At 37.2% G+C, this 18290-nt stretch overlaps 1 protein-coding gene across 1 annotated transcript; it reads left to right on the forward strand.

Moving 5' to 3' along the window:
- The first annotated feature begins 435 nt into the window (after positions 1 to 435).
- On the forward strand, positions 436 to 17065 carry crabp1a (cellular retinoic acid binding protein 1a). The gene is made up of 4 exons (XM_079809333.1): positions 436 to 637; positions 3318 to 3496; positions 14010 to 14123; positions 16783 to 17065. Exons 1-4 carry the CDS (start codon positions 565 to 567, stop codon positions 16831 to 16833), a joined length of 417 nt encoding a protein of 138 aa, XP_079665459.1. The 5' UTR covers positions 436 to 564; the 3' UTR covers positions 16834 to 17065.
- Positions 17066 to 18290: the final 1225 nt, after the last annotated feature.

The following is an 18290-nucleotide window of genomic DNA, read 5'->3' on the forward strand; positions in this document are numbered from 1 at the left end:
AGTGAAGTCAAACTTTGGCATAATATCAACTGGCTCAATAAAACTCCAGACGGACTGATACAAATCTGAAGTTGCATTGCAGTCGGACAACCTTGTGATGTTCCCAAGTGCTTCCAGCCTGGAAACCTGGAAAACCTGTCACCTGCACGCGCATCAACACAAACACAAGTGTTAGAAATCTCAGCTCGAGTGAGTGTCACGGATCACCGGACACATTCGGACGGGAATACAGTGAGACCCACCCACGATACGGAGTGATTTACTGCTGAGGGATGAGAGGGAAACATTATGGATGGTTTAGTGGCTGATGCTGGAACAGGTTGCTTGATGCTGCAGTCTGAGCGGTGAGACAGCAGCTCTGCCAGTGGGCGGGAGATAGAGAGAGAGAGACAGAGAGAGAGACAGAGAGAGAGAGAGAGACAGTTGAGGCGAGAGGGGAGGGACAGGGTGAGTGAGAACATAAGACAGAAAGGCAACGGACGATCACAAAGAGAGTAGAAAAGGAGAACAAGTGTAGCGAGGGACCAGAGGAGAAGACAGAGCAGGACAATCTGAAGCTCAAAAATGCCTCCCAACTTTGCCGGCACCTGGAAAATGAAGAGCAGTGAGAATTTCGATGAACTTCTGAAAGCTCTTGGTAATATTACATTTCATCTCTTTAGCTGAGCATCATATCGGCTTGTCATCTCCCCTCCAGGCGTTCCCGTTAGGACATCTCGGAGAGGATGGAGACATGTTTCAGACTAGATTCGGCTCTCGAGGAGATGTTATCAAACACTAGAATGCGAGAGGGCTGATTATTCACATTTATCTCGATGGGCGACGTGGTTAAAGTGGGTCACATGGTTGTTAAAGTTAACTGAGGGCTTTGTGTTTGGGATATTCACTTCAGGGATTTGTTTCACTGTGAGAGAGGAAGCTTTGGAAAGAAACATCAGAGAGGAATCAGGCAGTCTGGAGAAAAACTCTGGGCGTGACAGTCACAAACTTGACATTTATGCATTTGGCAGAGGCTTTAAGGGATGTTTGATATGTGTGTTCCCTTGGAATCAAACCCGTTGTGGTGGCGTTGCGAACATTTTGCACCGGTTGAGCTACAGGAACAATTGTATGGCTTTTTCAAAGCTCAGGACATTTAATGGTGGTCATTGAAGTTTCAACTTGGTCTCAAAACAGAAACCATTTTAAAATATATTATTATAATATTTATTAATACTTTGAATGCGCTTTTATTGTTTATTTGATGCTTTTATTGTTTTTTTATATTTCTATTCAGCTTTATTTTATTTCCGTTTGAGTAAATTGTTTTAGTATTTCAACTAAAGGCAATTTTTTTGCGTTTTTTCTAAATGTTTTTAAAAGTTGAATATTTATAATATATGACAAAATATTTATATTGTATTTAATTTCAGCTCTATTTCATTTAACAAAATGGATTTTTAATAGATTTAGTTTTAGTTAGAAATAGAACGCTTTATCAAAAAAGAGTCACAAATTAAAAAAAAATTCATATACAGTAAAAATATAGAGAAAAATGAAAAACGTAGCTCAGATCATTTGGTTTTATTGAGATTTCCTGACTTTTGATTGCATAATTTGATTACATGAGAATGTAGAGCGACAAATGCGCAAAAAGTAAAAAAAATATATATATATTAGTATAATATTTATAATATTTTGAATGAGCTTTTATTGTATATTTTATGCTTTTATTGTTTTTTTTATATTTCTATTTAGCTTTATTTTATTTCAGTTTGAGTAAAAAAAAATTAGCATTTCAACTAAAGGCATTTTTTCCTCATTTGCGTTAATATTTTTTAAAAGTTTATAATAAATATTTATATAATAAAATTAATATATGACAAAATAGTTATTTTGAATTTAATTTCAGCTCTATTTCATCTAACAAAATAGATTTTTTTAATAGATTTAGTTTTAGTTCACAATACAGCACTGTATCAAAAAAGAGTAAAATAAAAAATCATTCATATACAGTAAAAATATAGAGAAAAATGAAAAACGTAGCTTAGATAATTTGGTTTTATTGAGATTTTCTGACTTTTGATTTCATAATTTGGTAACATGAGACATTGTAGAGAGACACATGCGCAAAAAGTAAAAAAAAAAATTATTGTTATATTTATTAATATTTTGAATGTGCTTTTATTGTATATTTTATGCTATTATTGTTTTTTATATTTATATTTAGCTTTATTTTATTTCAATTTGAGTTCATTTTTTTAGTACATCAACTTATTTAATTTCAGTTAGTTTCCAAGGCAATATTTCAAAATTACATTAGCATTTGTTAAAAGGTTATAATTAATATTTATATTATAATAATATATAACAAAAATATTTATATTGTACTTTATTTCAGCTTTATTTAATTGAACAAAAAAATATTTTTAATTGTTTTTGTTTTAGTTAACAAAAACACTGTGTCAAAAAATTGTCACAAATAATAATAAAAAATCACACGGTAAAAGTATAGAGAAAAATGAAAACCGCAGCTCAGATTTTGGTCTTATTGAGATCTCTGACTTTTGATTGCAGACTTGGATCTCTATGAGACAAATGCATGATTTTCTTAAGCAAAAAGTCTTTTTTTTTCTCCCTAGGAGAGCAAATGCAGTCTATGAGATATTAAAAATAATCTTCTTACCAATTTGCAGGTTTAAAATTGGCTTTATTGAGCCGTCACACTATTTTATGAGTATGTGCATGGATTTGATTTAGCATAAAGCTGCATAAGAGTGTTTTTTTTGTTGCAAACTGCTGTTAATGTGGTAAATTCTCACAGATGTTGCTGGTTTTAAGCCACCAAGGCTGAATCTCTCTGAGGTGGGTACCAGGACGAGCTGAGGAACACCCAGAATGAGAAGAAGTTGAACTCGCTCACCCGCTCACGTCTTTCTGGAACTACCGTGCTTCGGTCCAAACCAGAGCGAAAAACTATTCAAACACTCCCAGAATTCCTCAGATTCATCCTGAGGGATCCTCCAGCATTTTGTGGAGTTTTGCATGGCAGAGAACTGAAACAAACTCTTCTGAGGACGTTATAATTTAAGAGAACAGCAAGCCTGGAATTATGTTCAATTAGAATCGAGGCTAAAACAACAGAAGCTTTCTCATTCCTTCCAACTTTACAATCTGCATATTTTAAGTATGCACTTAACCAGTGATGGGAAAATACTTTTTTATGTAATATGCATATGTAACTGTGTTGTGTATTGTTTATAATTGCATGTTGGCCATTTAATTTAGGTCATTTAACCACCTTAAAATGCATTATTATTTTACTCTATGCAACCCAGGTGTGAACGCCATGCTCCGGAAAGTGGCCGGCGCAGCCGCAGCCAAACCGCACGTGGAGATCCGACAGGACGGAGAGCAGTTCTACATCAAGACCTCCACCTCTGTGCGCACCACTGAAATCAACTTCCGCATCGGAGAGGAGTTTGACGAGGAGACGGTGGACGGCAGGAAATGCAAGGTGAGTCACACACCAATGGCTGACATCAGCGGCGTGTGCGGATAGAGAAACGAGACACTGACCCGCTGAGCTTCACGACTGCCAGTTAAGCCCCTAAAGCCACCCAGAGCCCCGGGAACACATAAACAACCGGCATCCCATAACTATAGGACAGAATTACAGCTGGATGAAGCTCAACACTAGAGAGAAGTAAAAATGAAATGCCACATCTGTCCGTCCGTCCGTCTATATATTAGGGATGCACCGTCATGAACATTTTGGCCGATACCATAACCGCAAATTCTTTATATTTGAAAGCCGATATATTGGGCGATAAATCTAAATCCACATTTTTTTATAATTTTTGAGAGCCTGATTATAAAAACCAAGTCTCACCAATAAAAGCCAAGTCCCAAGCACACAATTATAATGATGTCAATCATATTTCAAACAAATCAGAACCATTATGGCGAACAGTATCTGAAGTGTCTCAGCTGAAGAAAATAATACATTATTTATCGGCTTAATATATCGGTCCAAATTTTCTTATTGGAACGATAACATCAAAAATTAACATATATCGGCCGATATATCATGTATCCCTACTATCCTGTGTCTGTTTGTCTGTCCGTCCATCCATCCATCCATCCGTCCATCCATCCATCCATCCATCCATCCATCCATCCATCAATCCATCCATTCGTCCATCCATCCATTCGTCCATCCATCCATCCATCCATCCATCCATCCATCCATCCATCCATCCATCCATCCATCCATCCATCCATCAATCCATCCATTCGTCAATCCATCCATTCGTCCATCCATCCATTCGTCCATCCATCCATTCGTCCATCCATCCATCCATCCATCCATCCATCCATCCATCCATTCGTCCATCCATCCATCCGTCCATCCATCCATCCATCCATCCATCCGTCCATCCATCCATCCATCCATTCGTCCATCCATCCATCCGTCCATCCATCCATCCATCCATCCATCCATCCATCCATCCATCCATCCATCCATCCATCCATCCATCCATTCGTCCATCCATCCATTCGTCCATCCATCCATCCATCCGTCCATCCATTCGTCCATCCATCCATTCGTCCATCCATCCATCCATCCATCCATCCATCCATCCATCAATCCATCCATTCGTCAATCCATCCATTCGTCAATCCATCCATTCGTCCATCCATCCATTCGTCCATCCATCCATTCGTCCATCCATCCATCCATCCATCCATCCATCCATTCGTCCATCCATCCGTCCGTCCATCCATCCATCCATCCATCCATCCATCCATCCATCCATCCATCCATCCGTCCATCCATCCATCCATCCATTCGTCCATCCATCCATCCGTCCATCCATCCATCCATCCATCCATCCATCCATTCGTCCATCCATCCATCCATCCGTCCATCCATTCGTCCATCCATCCATTCGTCCATCCATCTATCCATCCATCCATCCATCCATCAATCCATCCATTCGTCCATCCGTCCATTCGTCTATCCATCCATCAATCCATCCATCCATCCATCCATCCATCCATCCATCCATCCATCCATCCATCCATCTATACAATATATTTATATGTACATTTATTTTATTAATAAATAAATGTATATATAACTGTTATGCATATATTATGTTTTCTAGTCTGTATTTCGTTTTTAACCAGTTTTTTAAAAACTTGTTTACATGTATTTGTAAACTATTATAAATATTTTAACATTTTATACATATATATATATATATATAAGCCATATTTTTTTCTAACTTAGCTTCTTAGGTTTTACATGGTTACTGACACTGGATTGGCTAATTGCTATAGCATTAGTTAGTGATGGTTAAAATTAGACCGGGTAAACCCAGCCTTATCTGCCGACAATTTGATTTCGCCCTGCAGCTCAGGCTGGAAACCTGTACATGTTTCTATCCTGCTTCTGTTACAAATTTGTGGGGACCAATCACAAACCGGCTTATCCACCTGGCTAGCTACTGCTGTGTTTTATGCAAGCGGCAACCTCCTCCAGTTTCTCTTGAAGCCATACGGAAGTGACTTAAACTGCAATAATCGACTGGCCACTAGAGACAGGCTCCAGAAGGAGCAGAATCTCATTGAGCCCCATGTTAAAATGGCAAACTTTACAGCAGAAGAACACGTTTACAGTCTGGTAAAAATTGTGGTTTTGGTTGATACGGCTAATTTTGCCCTTCATGACAACTGTGAGGGGGGTGACATTTTTTATAACACATCCGTTTAAATTATATTAAGCCTTAAAGTTCTGCAAAATAAAGGGCGTGGCCACTTTGAGTGACAGGTGGATTGCCGTTTGTCTGCTTTCTGTTAGTCATTGCGTCACCTCAGCTCCACCCACGTCCCGCCTCTTTGCCCATTTTCTGTTAGTGACGCGCTGACAAGATGGCAACGGCCGACTTTAGGCTTCAAAAATGCTCTTCAGAAACCTACAGGTGACGTCACGGACAATATATCCATATTTTTATTACAGTCTATGGTTTTGTGGTGCGAATAAAACATAATACGTAAAAAAATATACGCTTAAAATCCAATGTTGCAACACTGTGATTCACCTCAGAGTTTTCAAATTCTTCAATTAAGAATTTTCTGAAACGGCTATAGAGAAAATGAACGGGTAAAGAACACTTCTGAGAAAAAAATCTACCACTGTTGAGCTCAGCAAGCTCCTAAACGCTGGTAACGGACACCGCTGTTTTTCGGATAACTCCTCTGGGCATCTCGGACTCTGATTTCAGATGACAGACGCACAGCCACGTTTATGCAGATTTACATTAGTTCACCTCGCATCCATCAGGACAAATTAGCCACTAATGTGAGCATCAATTTCCTCAGCATGAGTTTGTCCATCTACTCTAATTTCCCTTCAGATGAATCTTAATGCCTCTATATCGTCTTAATCGCGTCTTCAGATGTTTTGCAGAGGTGCTGTTTTAACTCCACCCTGTAACCCGAACAGATCAACAAAAGCCATTCTACACAATAAAATCTAGAAGCTCGCCCATAAAAACCTTATGAAGACCTTATATTTTATTTCACTGACCTTTACAATGTCGCATCGCCGAGCAAAATGATGGCGTCATCAAAGTGTGAGAAATCTAAACCTGATGGTTTCAGACTGCAAAGCTCAGCAGAGAGCGAGTTTCAACAACTATGGGCTGTTTTTGTACATGAGAGTATACCCAAAAATCATTCTAGACAAGGGCAAATTGGATGTAAAAATGTCAAATGTAATTCCCAGAAATTCTGTCGATGTAGGCATATCACAAGGTCCAATTTTAAGTTGGTCAGTCTTATAAAGAACAATATTGAATCAAAGGATGTGGAATAATCAGAGTGATTAATCCCCAAGCAAGTCTTAACTTTGAGAATCCTCTGTCATGGAAATGGCTTTGTTGTTAGAGAGATGTAGCGAAAAGACGGCCGAATAGACAAGGATTTGACCTCATTTTGTTCTGGAACAGACAGCAGTGGGAGGGGGATTATTTGGGAGTCACGTAACTGTCTGTCTCAAGCATTATGTGAGCAGAGACATCTTACAAGTGTGTGTTCTGTATTTATACACGCGTGTCTTTCTGACCTACCTATACTTTCGGCTGCAAAATAGCTGAAAATGTTCCCTAAAAACTGGGAAGGGCTGGACCATCGTGGATGAAGCCCAATATGAAAATAGCTTACACTCTTAAAAATAAAGGTTATTTATTTGCATCGCTTTCAAATGGTTCTTTTAAGTGACTGTTCACTGAAAGGGAAACTCAAAATGGTCCTTATGGGATTGCTGGGAAAACACCCTTTCTGGAATATTTATTATCTTAAGAGTGTAATAACAGGACAAAATAAGGGGCTAGGCTATAGAAAATATAATTAGCTCAGTGTCGAACAATAGAAGTCAATGTAAAGTCTCCATCATGATAAAAAAAAACAGGAGTACTATGGAAGCCCATTTCAGCCAGTGTCTATTTACACCAAGTGCAAATAGCGTGCCTTGTTGGCAAGTGCTATTCGCACTAGCTCAACCTAATAATGCCGGGTTGGGCGAAACAAGATTAAAAAAAGACGCATGTGTTGTAACGTCTTCGATGGTGTAGTCAGTAGAGTGTAAGGCTCAAGAATCTAGGTTGATGCGATCGACCTGGGTTTAAATCCGCCTTTTGCCAAGCTCGCTCTTCTCCCTTCTCACACCGGAAAGGCATTTACTTTCAGTAAAAATTAAGAAAATGTTCTAAAAGTAGAAATAAAGCGCCTAACAAATTGTTTAATAATAATTGAATTTATTATTGGGTAGGGTTAGGGGTGTACGGAGGGCTTTTATTGTCCCATTAAGGCATTATCCATTTAATATTTTTAATAAATATAATAATTTACACTGTTATTATTGTATCCTGTTAATGTACAACAATACTGAGGTGCAACTAGTATGTATCTGTCAAAATAAAATATAAATAGCATCTACAGCTGTTTGCACTTAATAGCAATTATCGCTAAGAAAATATGCTATTTCCACGGTGTAAGTAGCTGCTACATATGACATACTAAGTCAAAATTATGATATATTAAGTCAAAATTATGACATAATAATCAAAATTATGACATACTAATCAAAATTATGACAATCAAAATTATGACATACTAAGTTAAAATGATGACATACTAATCAAAATTATGACATACTAATCAAAATTATGACATACTAAGTCAAAATTATGATATACTAAGTCAAAATTATGACATAATCAAAATTATGATATACTAATCAAAATTATGATATACTAAATCAAAATTATGATATACTAAGTCAAAATTATGACATACTAAGTCAAAATTATGACATACTAATCAAAATTATGATATACTAATCAAAATTATGATATACTAAGTCAAAATTATGACATACTAAGTCAAAATTATGATATACTAAATCAAAATTATGATATACTAAGTCAAAATTATGACATACTAAATCAAAATTATGACATACTAAATCAAAATTATGACATACTAATCAAAATCAAAATTATGACATACTAAATCAAAATTATGACATACTAATCAAAATTATGACATACTAATCAAAATTATGATATACTAATCAAAATTATGATATACTAATCTAAATTATGACATACTAAGTCAAAATTATGACATACTAAGTCAAAATTATGATATACTAATCTAAATTATGACATACAAATCAGAATTGACATACTAAGTCAAAATTATGACATACTAATCAAAATTATGACATACTAATCAAAATTATGATATACTAAGTCACAATTATGATATACTAAGTCAAAATTATGACATACTAATCAAAATTATGATATACTAAATTGAAATTATGATTTAAAAGTAAAAACTGACAACATAATTATGACTTTGTGTCACAATGTTGACTTGATCCCATAATTTGGACTTTGTCATAATTTCAATTTAGTATGACAGGTCCTGTTTACTCCTGGTATTAAGATGTATTTTGGTCGATCGGTTCACAAGTAGACGAGCGAGACACATTCCCGTTTACACCTGGTGTTTTAATCCGTCTCTTTTGTCCACTTTCAGCCACTTCTGTCCTGATTTATTTGAGGGAGGGTCTGTGGGCGAGTAAATGTCTGTGTTTTTTCAGATCTAATGGACTAAATAAGCTCGCGCAATTTACAAATGAACATGAAGCTTTTGTTTCTGCTCTGACAGCCGCAAGACCAGCCGAACACTATGAGTGTGTGTTAGAAATTAGGAATGGAGAGAGAACATTGTGCTTGGTGCGTTTTACATCTTCAAACCCAACTTGGTCTTCAGCCGACAAAGTTTAAATCCCGTCTGGCGTCACTTCCATTCATAAATCCTCTCCCGTGGCCTCATGGGACAGTAAAGTGTCCATCATATGCAGACTTCAGAATCTCGCCGAAAGTAGTAGGTCATCCAGGAATTTTTCACCTATTGTTTTTCTATGTATTCGGACATACTAATCTTTTGCCGTACTGTTTTACGCCTATTATATAGTAGGGAAGTATTCGATTTGGGATGTAGCGTGGGTCTCATTCCCTAGCCATTCACACACAAACAAACATTTCTATACATTTTTCATACATTTAAATTCAAGCTCAAAATTAAAAATTTAGGTAACACTTTATTTTGTGACGTGCTTACACATTACTAGACTACATGTACTTACTATAGTAATAACTGTAAATTATGCATAATTACAAGTAACTTAACCAAACCGTAACTCTATAGTAAGTACATGTAGTTTATTAATATTACTCAGTTCTTACTTGTGTTAGTACAATGCAACTACATCACCTTAAAAAAAGTATAACCAAAATGTATTTTACATTTTCGATAAAGTTAAGAACCAAATAAAAAATAAAAGACCTTTTTCTGCCCACATAAATACACACATTACGCAAAACAATGAGTAAATAGTGGCCAATAATCATTTGTTGTCATAATGAATTGAAATGATTGAACTTTATTATATTGCTATTGACGCCATTTTATAAAATAAGACATTTAGGCATTACGTCAGTAGTCTTGTTGTCGCTGAGGTGAGGGGCCGAGCCGTTACTCGAATAACTCAGCCCTTGGCCAGGAGGGTTGCTATAGAGACAGACCGCTCACCTGCCACAGGGCAGAAGGCTGAGACTGAATGATCGTCACTGAGGGAGACGGAGAGAAAAGATGGGTGGCCAAGCTAATCACCTCCTGGAGCTTTTGGCTCTTGGATCGAGAGAAAGACTGTTATTTTCCTTCATTTTAACTTGCATATTTTCTTAATTTTTTACTTTGTTACTTTATTGTTTAGATCCTGTCTATGATGCTGATGCGTTGGCTATGCAAAGGTACAGTTATTTGTCATGCCATAAAGCACGTTAAACTGAGAGAGAGAAAGAAAGAGAGAGAGAGAGAGAGAGAGAGAGAGAGAGAGAGAGAGAGAGAGAGAGGGGGACGAAGGGATGTTTAGTTTGTGTTGTGCTTGTGCTCTGATTCATTTCAGGGGAGGGATTTTATGATTTAGTTGCCCACATGCATTTGGCAGATGCTTATCTAAAGCCACTTACAGTGCATTCAAAGGCTACATTTGATCAGCATGTGCATTTCCAACAAATTAAAGCCATGATTTTATCTCACAATTTTCAGAGAAATGAAGTCAGAATTGCGAGATATAAACTCGAAATTGCAAGAAAAAAGTCTGAATTGTGAGTTTATATCACAATTGACTTTCTCATAATTATGACTTTTTTTCTCACAATTGTGAGTTTATTTCGCAATTCTGACTTTCTCGTAATTCTGACTTTTTTTTCCGCAATTCTGACTTTTCTCGCTATTGTGATTGAGATCGCAATTACAAGAAAAAGTCAGAATTGTAAGTTATAAAGTCAGAATTTAGAGTTATAAACTCGCAATTGCAAGAAAAAAATAAAAAATTTTAGTTTATATTCGCAATTCTGACTTTTTTTCTCGCAATTCTGACTTTTTTTCTCGCAATTGTGAGTTTATATCACAATTGACTTTCTCATAATTCTGACTTGTTTCTCGCAATTGTGAGTTTATATCAGAATTTTGACTTTTTTCTCGCAATTCTGACTTTTTTCTTGCAATTGTGAGTTTATATCACAATTTACTTTCTCATAATTATGACTTTTTTCTCGCACTTGTGAGTTTATATCGCAATTCTGACTATTTCTCGTAATTCTGACTTTTTTTCTCACAATTCTGACTTTTCTCACAATTGTGATTGAGATGTAAACTTGCAATTACAAGAAAAATAGAATTGTGAGAAATAAAGTCAGAATTGAGAGTTATAAACTCGCAATTGCAAGAAAAAAAAATCTGAATTGTGAGTTTATATCGCAATTGACTTTCTCATAATTATGATTTTTTTCTCGCAATTGTGAGTTTATTTCGCAATTCTGACTTTCTCGTAATTCTGACTTTTTTTTCCGCAATTCTGACTTTTCTCGCAATTGTGATTGAGATGTAAACTCGCAATTACAAGAAAAAGTCAGAATTGTGAGTTATAAAGTCAGAATTTAGAGTTATAAACTCGCAATTGCAAGAAAAAAATAAAAATTTTTAGTTTATATTCGCAATTCTGACTTTTTTTCTCGCAATTCTGACTTTTTTTCTCGCAATTGTGAGTTTATATCACAATTGACTTTCTCATAATTCTGACTTGTTTCTCGCAATTGTGAGTTTATATCAGAATTTTGACTTTTTTCTCGCAATTCTGACTTTTTTCTTGCAATTGTGAGTTTATATCACAATTGACTTTCTCATAATTATGACTTTTTTCTCGCACTTGTGAGTTTATATCGCAATTCTGACTATTTCTCGTAATTCTGACTTTTTTTCTCACAATTCTGACTTTTCTCACAATTGTGATTGAGATGTAAACTCGCAATTACAAGAAAAATAGAATTGTGAGAAATAAAGTCAGAATTGAGAGTTATAAACTCGCAATTGCAAGAAAAAAAATCTGAATTGTGAGTTTATATCGCAATTGACTTTCTCATAATTATGATTTTTTTCTCGCAATTGTGAGTTTATATCGCAATTATGACTTTTTTCTCGCAATTCTGACTATTTCTCGTAATTCTGCTTTTCTCGCAATAAAGTCAGAATTGAGAATTATTAACTCGTAATTGCGAGAAAAAAATCTGAATTGCAAGATATAAACTGGCAATTGCGAGAAAAAATGCACAACGTGCAAAAAACGTGCAATTGTGATTGAGATATAAACTCGCAATTGTGAGAAACAAGTCAGAATTGTGAGATAAAAAGTTGCAATTATCTTTTAAATTGTTTTATTCCGTCGCAGAAAACAAGCTTCCATACAATGCTGTTCAAGTTGAGCTAAATACAAATAAAATTGCAAGAGGGTGTCTCTTTTTCCACACTGAAATTTCATCCTCACCACATCCCAAAGTCACCACAGCCGCCATAAAGACGAGGAAATGTTGACGATGATGTGCTGCCCCAAATATTCAGATTAGCGGTCAATCACTATGGGTTTTTCAGTGCCACATTATTAAACTTTTACTTTGGTAAAGGAGTGGATTTCTTCATTTACTCTGCGTCCTGGTTAATACATGGTGTGTATTATAGATTGTAACCGAAGATGTGTGTGTGTGTGTGTCCCTGCTGTCAGAGTTTTTGTTAGTCTCTGCGAGATGAATGAGTGTGTCAGGACGCTGTACACTGTCTCATTTTAAAGGGATTTTAGATCAAGCGGCATAAATTAGTTTAAAGACTGTGCCTGAGGCAAGAGAGACAGAGAGAGAGAGAGAGAGAGAGAGAGAGACAGAGAGAGAGACAGAGAGAGAGAGAGAGAGAGACAGACAGAGAGAGAGGAGATATGAACAGAGTCTGATTGCTGATGCCGTTTTGCTGCAGTTCTCTGACATTTTTCATTTATCTGCGGCCTTCCATACTAGTCCATACAACACCATACCAGTTAATTCTATTCATGATTCATCAGACCAGGCCACCTTCTTCCATTGCTCCGTGGTCCAGTTCTGATGCTCACGTGCCACTGTTGGCTCTTTCGGCGGTGGACAGGGGTCAGCATGGGCACCCTGACTGGTCTGCGGCTGTGCCGCCCCATACACAACAAACGGTGATGCTCTGTGTATTCTGACACCTTTCTATCAGAACCAGCATTAACTTATTGAGCAATTTGAGCTCCAGTAGCTCGTCTGTTTGATCAGACCACACGGGCCAGCCTTCACTCCCCACGTGCATCATTGAGCCTTGGCCGCCCATGACCCTGTCTCCGGTTCACCACTGTTCCTTCCTTGGAGCACTTTTGATAGACACTGACCACTGCAGACCGGGAACACCCCACAAGAGCTGCAGTTTTGGAGATGCTCTGACCCAGTCTTCTAGGCATCACAATTTGGCCCTTGATAAACTCGCTCACATCCTTACGCTTGCCCATTTTTCCTGCTTCTAACACATCAACTTTGAGGACAAAATGTTCACTTGCTGCCTAATATATCCCACCCACTAACAGGAGCAGTGATGAAGAGATAATCAGTGTTATTCACTTCACCTGTCATAATGTTATGCCTGATCGGTGTATATTATATATTTAAAAACTTTAAAAAGTCTGTTTATTTAGGAATTGTTTTTCTAATCGAGGACGTCACCAAATGTCCCTACTAACTGTAATTACATTTTAATTTACCTATAAAAAGAATAATTTACTCAACAAAAAAAAAATTATAAAAAAAAAAAGAATTTCTGGGGGACTGTCAAGCTCCAAAATGACAAAAAAGTATGTCTGAGTTCACAAATCATTCTTTTGAGTCAAATAAATGAATCGGTTGATCCGGTTCACAACATCAGTGTGAATGAGTCGATCAGGTTTCAAACTCTTGACTTAATGATTTAATTGCAGTGGTAAACAGATCACTGGATGCATTATGAGTTAATATCAAATGTACAGATAATAACAACAAAATTTTGGTCTGCAGAGTTTGGCCGCATGGGAGACAGAGAATAAAATGTACTGCAAACAGACGCTGGTGGATCGAGACGGACCGGTTACGTTCTGGAGTAGAGAGCTGCGCGGAGACGAACTGATCCTGGTGAGAGACACACACACACACCACATCAACACCAAACACTGGGTTGCTCAGATGCTGCTCTCCTACAGACTTCTCCATAAGTATCAGCTTTGTTACAGAGAAAAGGGACTAAATCCTGACTGAAACTCTTTGTTAAACACATTTCTCACAGATTTGTCTACTATCTTGGACATAACGAAAGAGTGTAAAGGAAGAGATAGTTTCTGATTGTGTTGAGACAGAAGGGGCTTGGATGATGTTTCAGCCTCCACATGGCTGAATATGATTGAACAGTGTTCTTACGAGAGCTCACTGAGTTCATATTTTATTACTTCAGACAGGAAACGGCCTATGTAGCTTCCATATAGCTTAACATTAAGACAGCGAGAGAGAGAGAGAGAGAGAGAGAGAGAGAGACGGTGGTGTGAGATGTTTAATGGAGCAAATCAATCAGGCTGCTTTTCTCACTTCTATCTCATGAGACACCCTCTTTACAGACAGTTTTGGCCACCAAAGGGTTCAAAATAGGGCCTAAAGCAATATTTTTTTCAATAAATGGTCAGAAAAAGGTGCGTCAGAAAATGTGGATTTTCATCCTCTGGGTCAAACTAAATTTTATATGAGCAGTTTTATTTTCCATTAATTCTCTATGGAGTTTGCTATTCTGTTACCAAAATTTGGTAAAAATTTATTTATTTTCTAGAAAAAACCTATTAGATAGATAGACGGACGGACGGATGGACGGATAGATAAACACATGCATAGATGGACAGATGGAGACAGATGGACAATAACTTATAGCAGGGTTGAATGGTTAAGCTCAACAAATGCATTCCACAAAACCATTTGTGTAAACAAATTTTTATAAAAGTATTTTATTGTTTCCCAGACTTTTCATCTTAAATGAAAATCCATTCTAAAAGTATTTTTAATTGTTAATAAAGTTTAAAGCTAGATAGATAGATAGATAGATAGATAGATAGATAGATAGATAGATAGATAGATAGATAGATAGATAGATAGATAGATAGATAGATAGATAGATAGATAGATAGATAGATAGATAGATAGATAGATAGATAGACGGACGGAGACAGATGGATTGATGCACAGATAGATAGATAGATGGATGGACGGACAGACAGAGACAGAAAGATGGATGGACGGACGGACGGACGGATAGATAGACAGATAGATAGATAGATGGACGGACACAGATGGATTGATGGACAGACAGACAGACAGACAGACAGACAGACAGACAGACAGACAGATAGATAGATAGATAGATAGATAGATAGATAGATAGATAGATAGATAAAAGTATTTTATTGTTTCCCAGACTTTTAATCTTAAATGAAAATCCATTCTAAAAGTATTTTAAATTAGTAAAATGTTTTATACATACATAATATTAATTCATATAAACAACAATTCAAAGGTTTGAATTTTTTTTAAAGGAATTAATTTTATTGAGGAAGGATGCATTGAATTGATCAAAAGTGACAGTAAAGATGTGTTAATAATGTTACAAAAAAAAAAAAAAATCCTGAAAAAAATGTATCATGGTTTCCACAAAAATATTAATCAGCACAACTGTTTTCAACATTGATAATAATCATAAATGTTATTATGATGTTTCAATGATTTCTGAAGGATCATGTGACGCTGAAGACTGGAGGAATGATCACAGAATAAATTACATCTTAAAATATATTCAAATAGAACACAATTATTTTAAATTGTAATAATATTACTGTTTCCACTGTATGTTTGATCAAATAAATGCAGCCTTGCATAAGAGACTTACAACACAAAAATAAAACAATATTTAATATTAAATAGTAGTGTGTGTTTAAACCTACGACCAATCAGAAAGTGTAAAATATTTTTTTTTGTTGTTGAAAAATTATGTATTTATCATAGTATTTTAGCACATAAAATGCTTTCTATGAAACAAGCCTTAGCAAGACAAAAGGGTCTGTTTTATACCAAAAATGTTTCAAATGTATTTTCCACCACATAATGCTTTCAAACATGATACATTATGTGTGACGGCCGGGGTGAAAATGTTCATGACATCCAGAAAAGATACGTCTCTCCTGTGATGCCTGTCCACTCTTGGACATTATTGGAAGACGAGCTCAATAAACTTGCGAGTGTGTGAGAAAAGTGTATTTTCTAAAAGTCCACAGGGCCGAGAGTGCTGACAGTTGAAGAAACACCCAAAACGTGGGCACTGATCCAAATTCAACAATAAAACAAGAGCGTGGTGAATCCGCTCCAGGACGGGCGCTCCTGACGGCTGACCCCTGAGAGCGAGTGTCAGGCGCTTATTCAGGCCGAACACAGGAATGTGAAGGACTGTCCAAAACAAATGCAGGTCTGACCCAAATCAGAACCGCTCGTTTTAAATCTGACAGTCGGGCCGCTTGACATTTCTCACGCCTTGCTAAGTGAATTCAGAGCTCGGCGTCTGCAGAACAACAATCCCAGAATGCAGCGCTTATTGTCTTTGGCATTCCGCTGCGAATCTAGGACACATTTCCATAAGATAAACGGGCTTCATTTAGGGATTACGGACGGCTCTGATTGTCTTTAGTTCATATGGAGGTTAACTGCAGGACTGAGCATCTCCGCAAAACAAACACATTTCTTTCATCCTGTCTCTCGTTCTCAGATCTTTGGGGCCGACGACGTGGTTTGCACGCGGGTTTACGTACGAGAATGAGGCGGAGACTGTGAAAAACGCCGCCCCTGCATCCCAAGAAACCTTCAGTCTAGAACAGCAGAACCTTTCATCGCATGTCAGGCAGTGAACATGCATCCGTGCAGTGCATTGTGGGATTTCATTTCTCAATCCATTACTTTAATCGTCAATCTGTTTCTCTCTCTCTGTCCATTTCTCGCACAGATGTGTGTATTGCAAACAAAAACAGTAATAAAAATGGAACCCAAACATCTTTCTGTGTTAACCTTTTTGTTTTTTAGTTCTTTTGAAAACCATATACTGGTGCTTTAAAGTGTCTAGAAACCAAAACCCTGATCTGAAGAACCTATCAAGACCCTTGAGATCAACTCCAGAACCCTATACAGTGAAAACGGTTGTTAATGAGAAGGTAATTCTCCGCTGAGAGCGGTTGAGCAGAGAGACAGTTCCTCCGCTCATTAGACACAGATTCTGGCCCGCGGTCAGACTCCGGCGGGTGGCAGATGCAGATAAGCAGCAGACGGTTCCACCCTTGAAGGGACGTGATGCTGAACTGTGCGATCAGATTTAGCGGGTGTCATGCTCAGGGAAAGCTTTTATATGAATTTCCCAAAACAGAACGGAAATGCACAGACAAAGAGGCGGTTTTAAACCCTGAATCCAGACAGCGAGATGCCAAACACTGAGAGCGGGCCATGCGGCACGACAGAATTAGAATGCGCACGTTATGATCAGCGAAGCTGTCTAGCCCTCGAAGACAATTCAAACAAATGTGAAGGATCCCATTACAGTTAATAGAGTTTAAAGCTCTAGAGGACGGGATGACCTATGAAGCTTTCTACACTGCAAACAGGAAATGAGATAGATAGATAGACGGATGGACGGAGATAGATGGACAGACGGATGGATGGACGGACAGATAGATAGCTTGATAGATAGATGAATGGATAAAAAGACAGAGATAGATAGATAGATAGATAGATAGATAGATAGATAGATAGATAGATAGATAGATAGATAGATAGATAGATAGATAGATAGATAGATAGATAGATAGATAGATAGATAGATAGATAGATAGATAGATAGATAGATAGATAGATAGACTGAGACAGATAGATAGATGGATGGACAGACGGAGACAGACAGATGGATGGAAGGACGGATGGAGACAGACAGATAGATGGATGGATGGATGGATAGACAGATAGATGGATGGTTGGACATACAGATGGAGACAGATGGACGGACGGACGGACAGACAGACAGACAGACAGACAGACAGACAGATAGATAGATAGATAGATAGATGGACAGAGATAGATGGATAGAAGGACGGGCAGATAGATAGATGGATAGACAGATAGACGGGCAGATAGATGGATGGATAGACAGATGGACAGAGATAGATGGATGGAAGGACGGACAGATAGACAGATGGATAAACAGACGGAGATAAATAGATAGATAGATAGATA

Source organism: Gobio gobio (genome assembly GCF_949357685.1).
Source record: "Gobio gobio genome assembly, chromosome: 25".
Classification (NCBI taxonomy): domain Eukaryota; kingdom Metazoa; phylum Chordata; class Actinopteri; order Cypriniformes; family Gobionidae; genus Gobio; species Gobio gobio.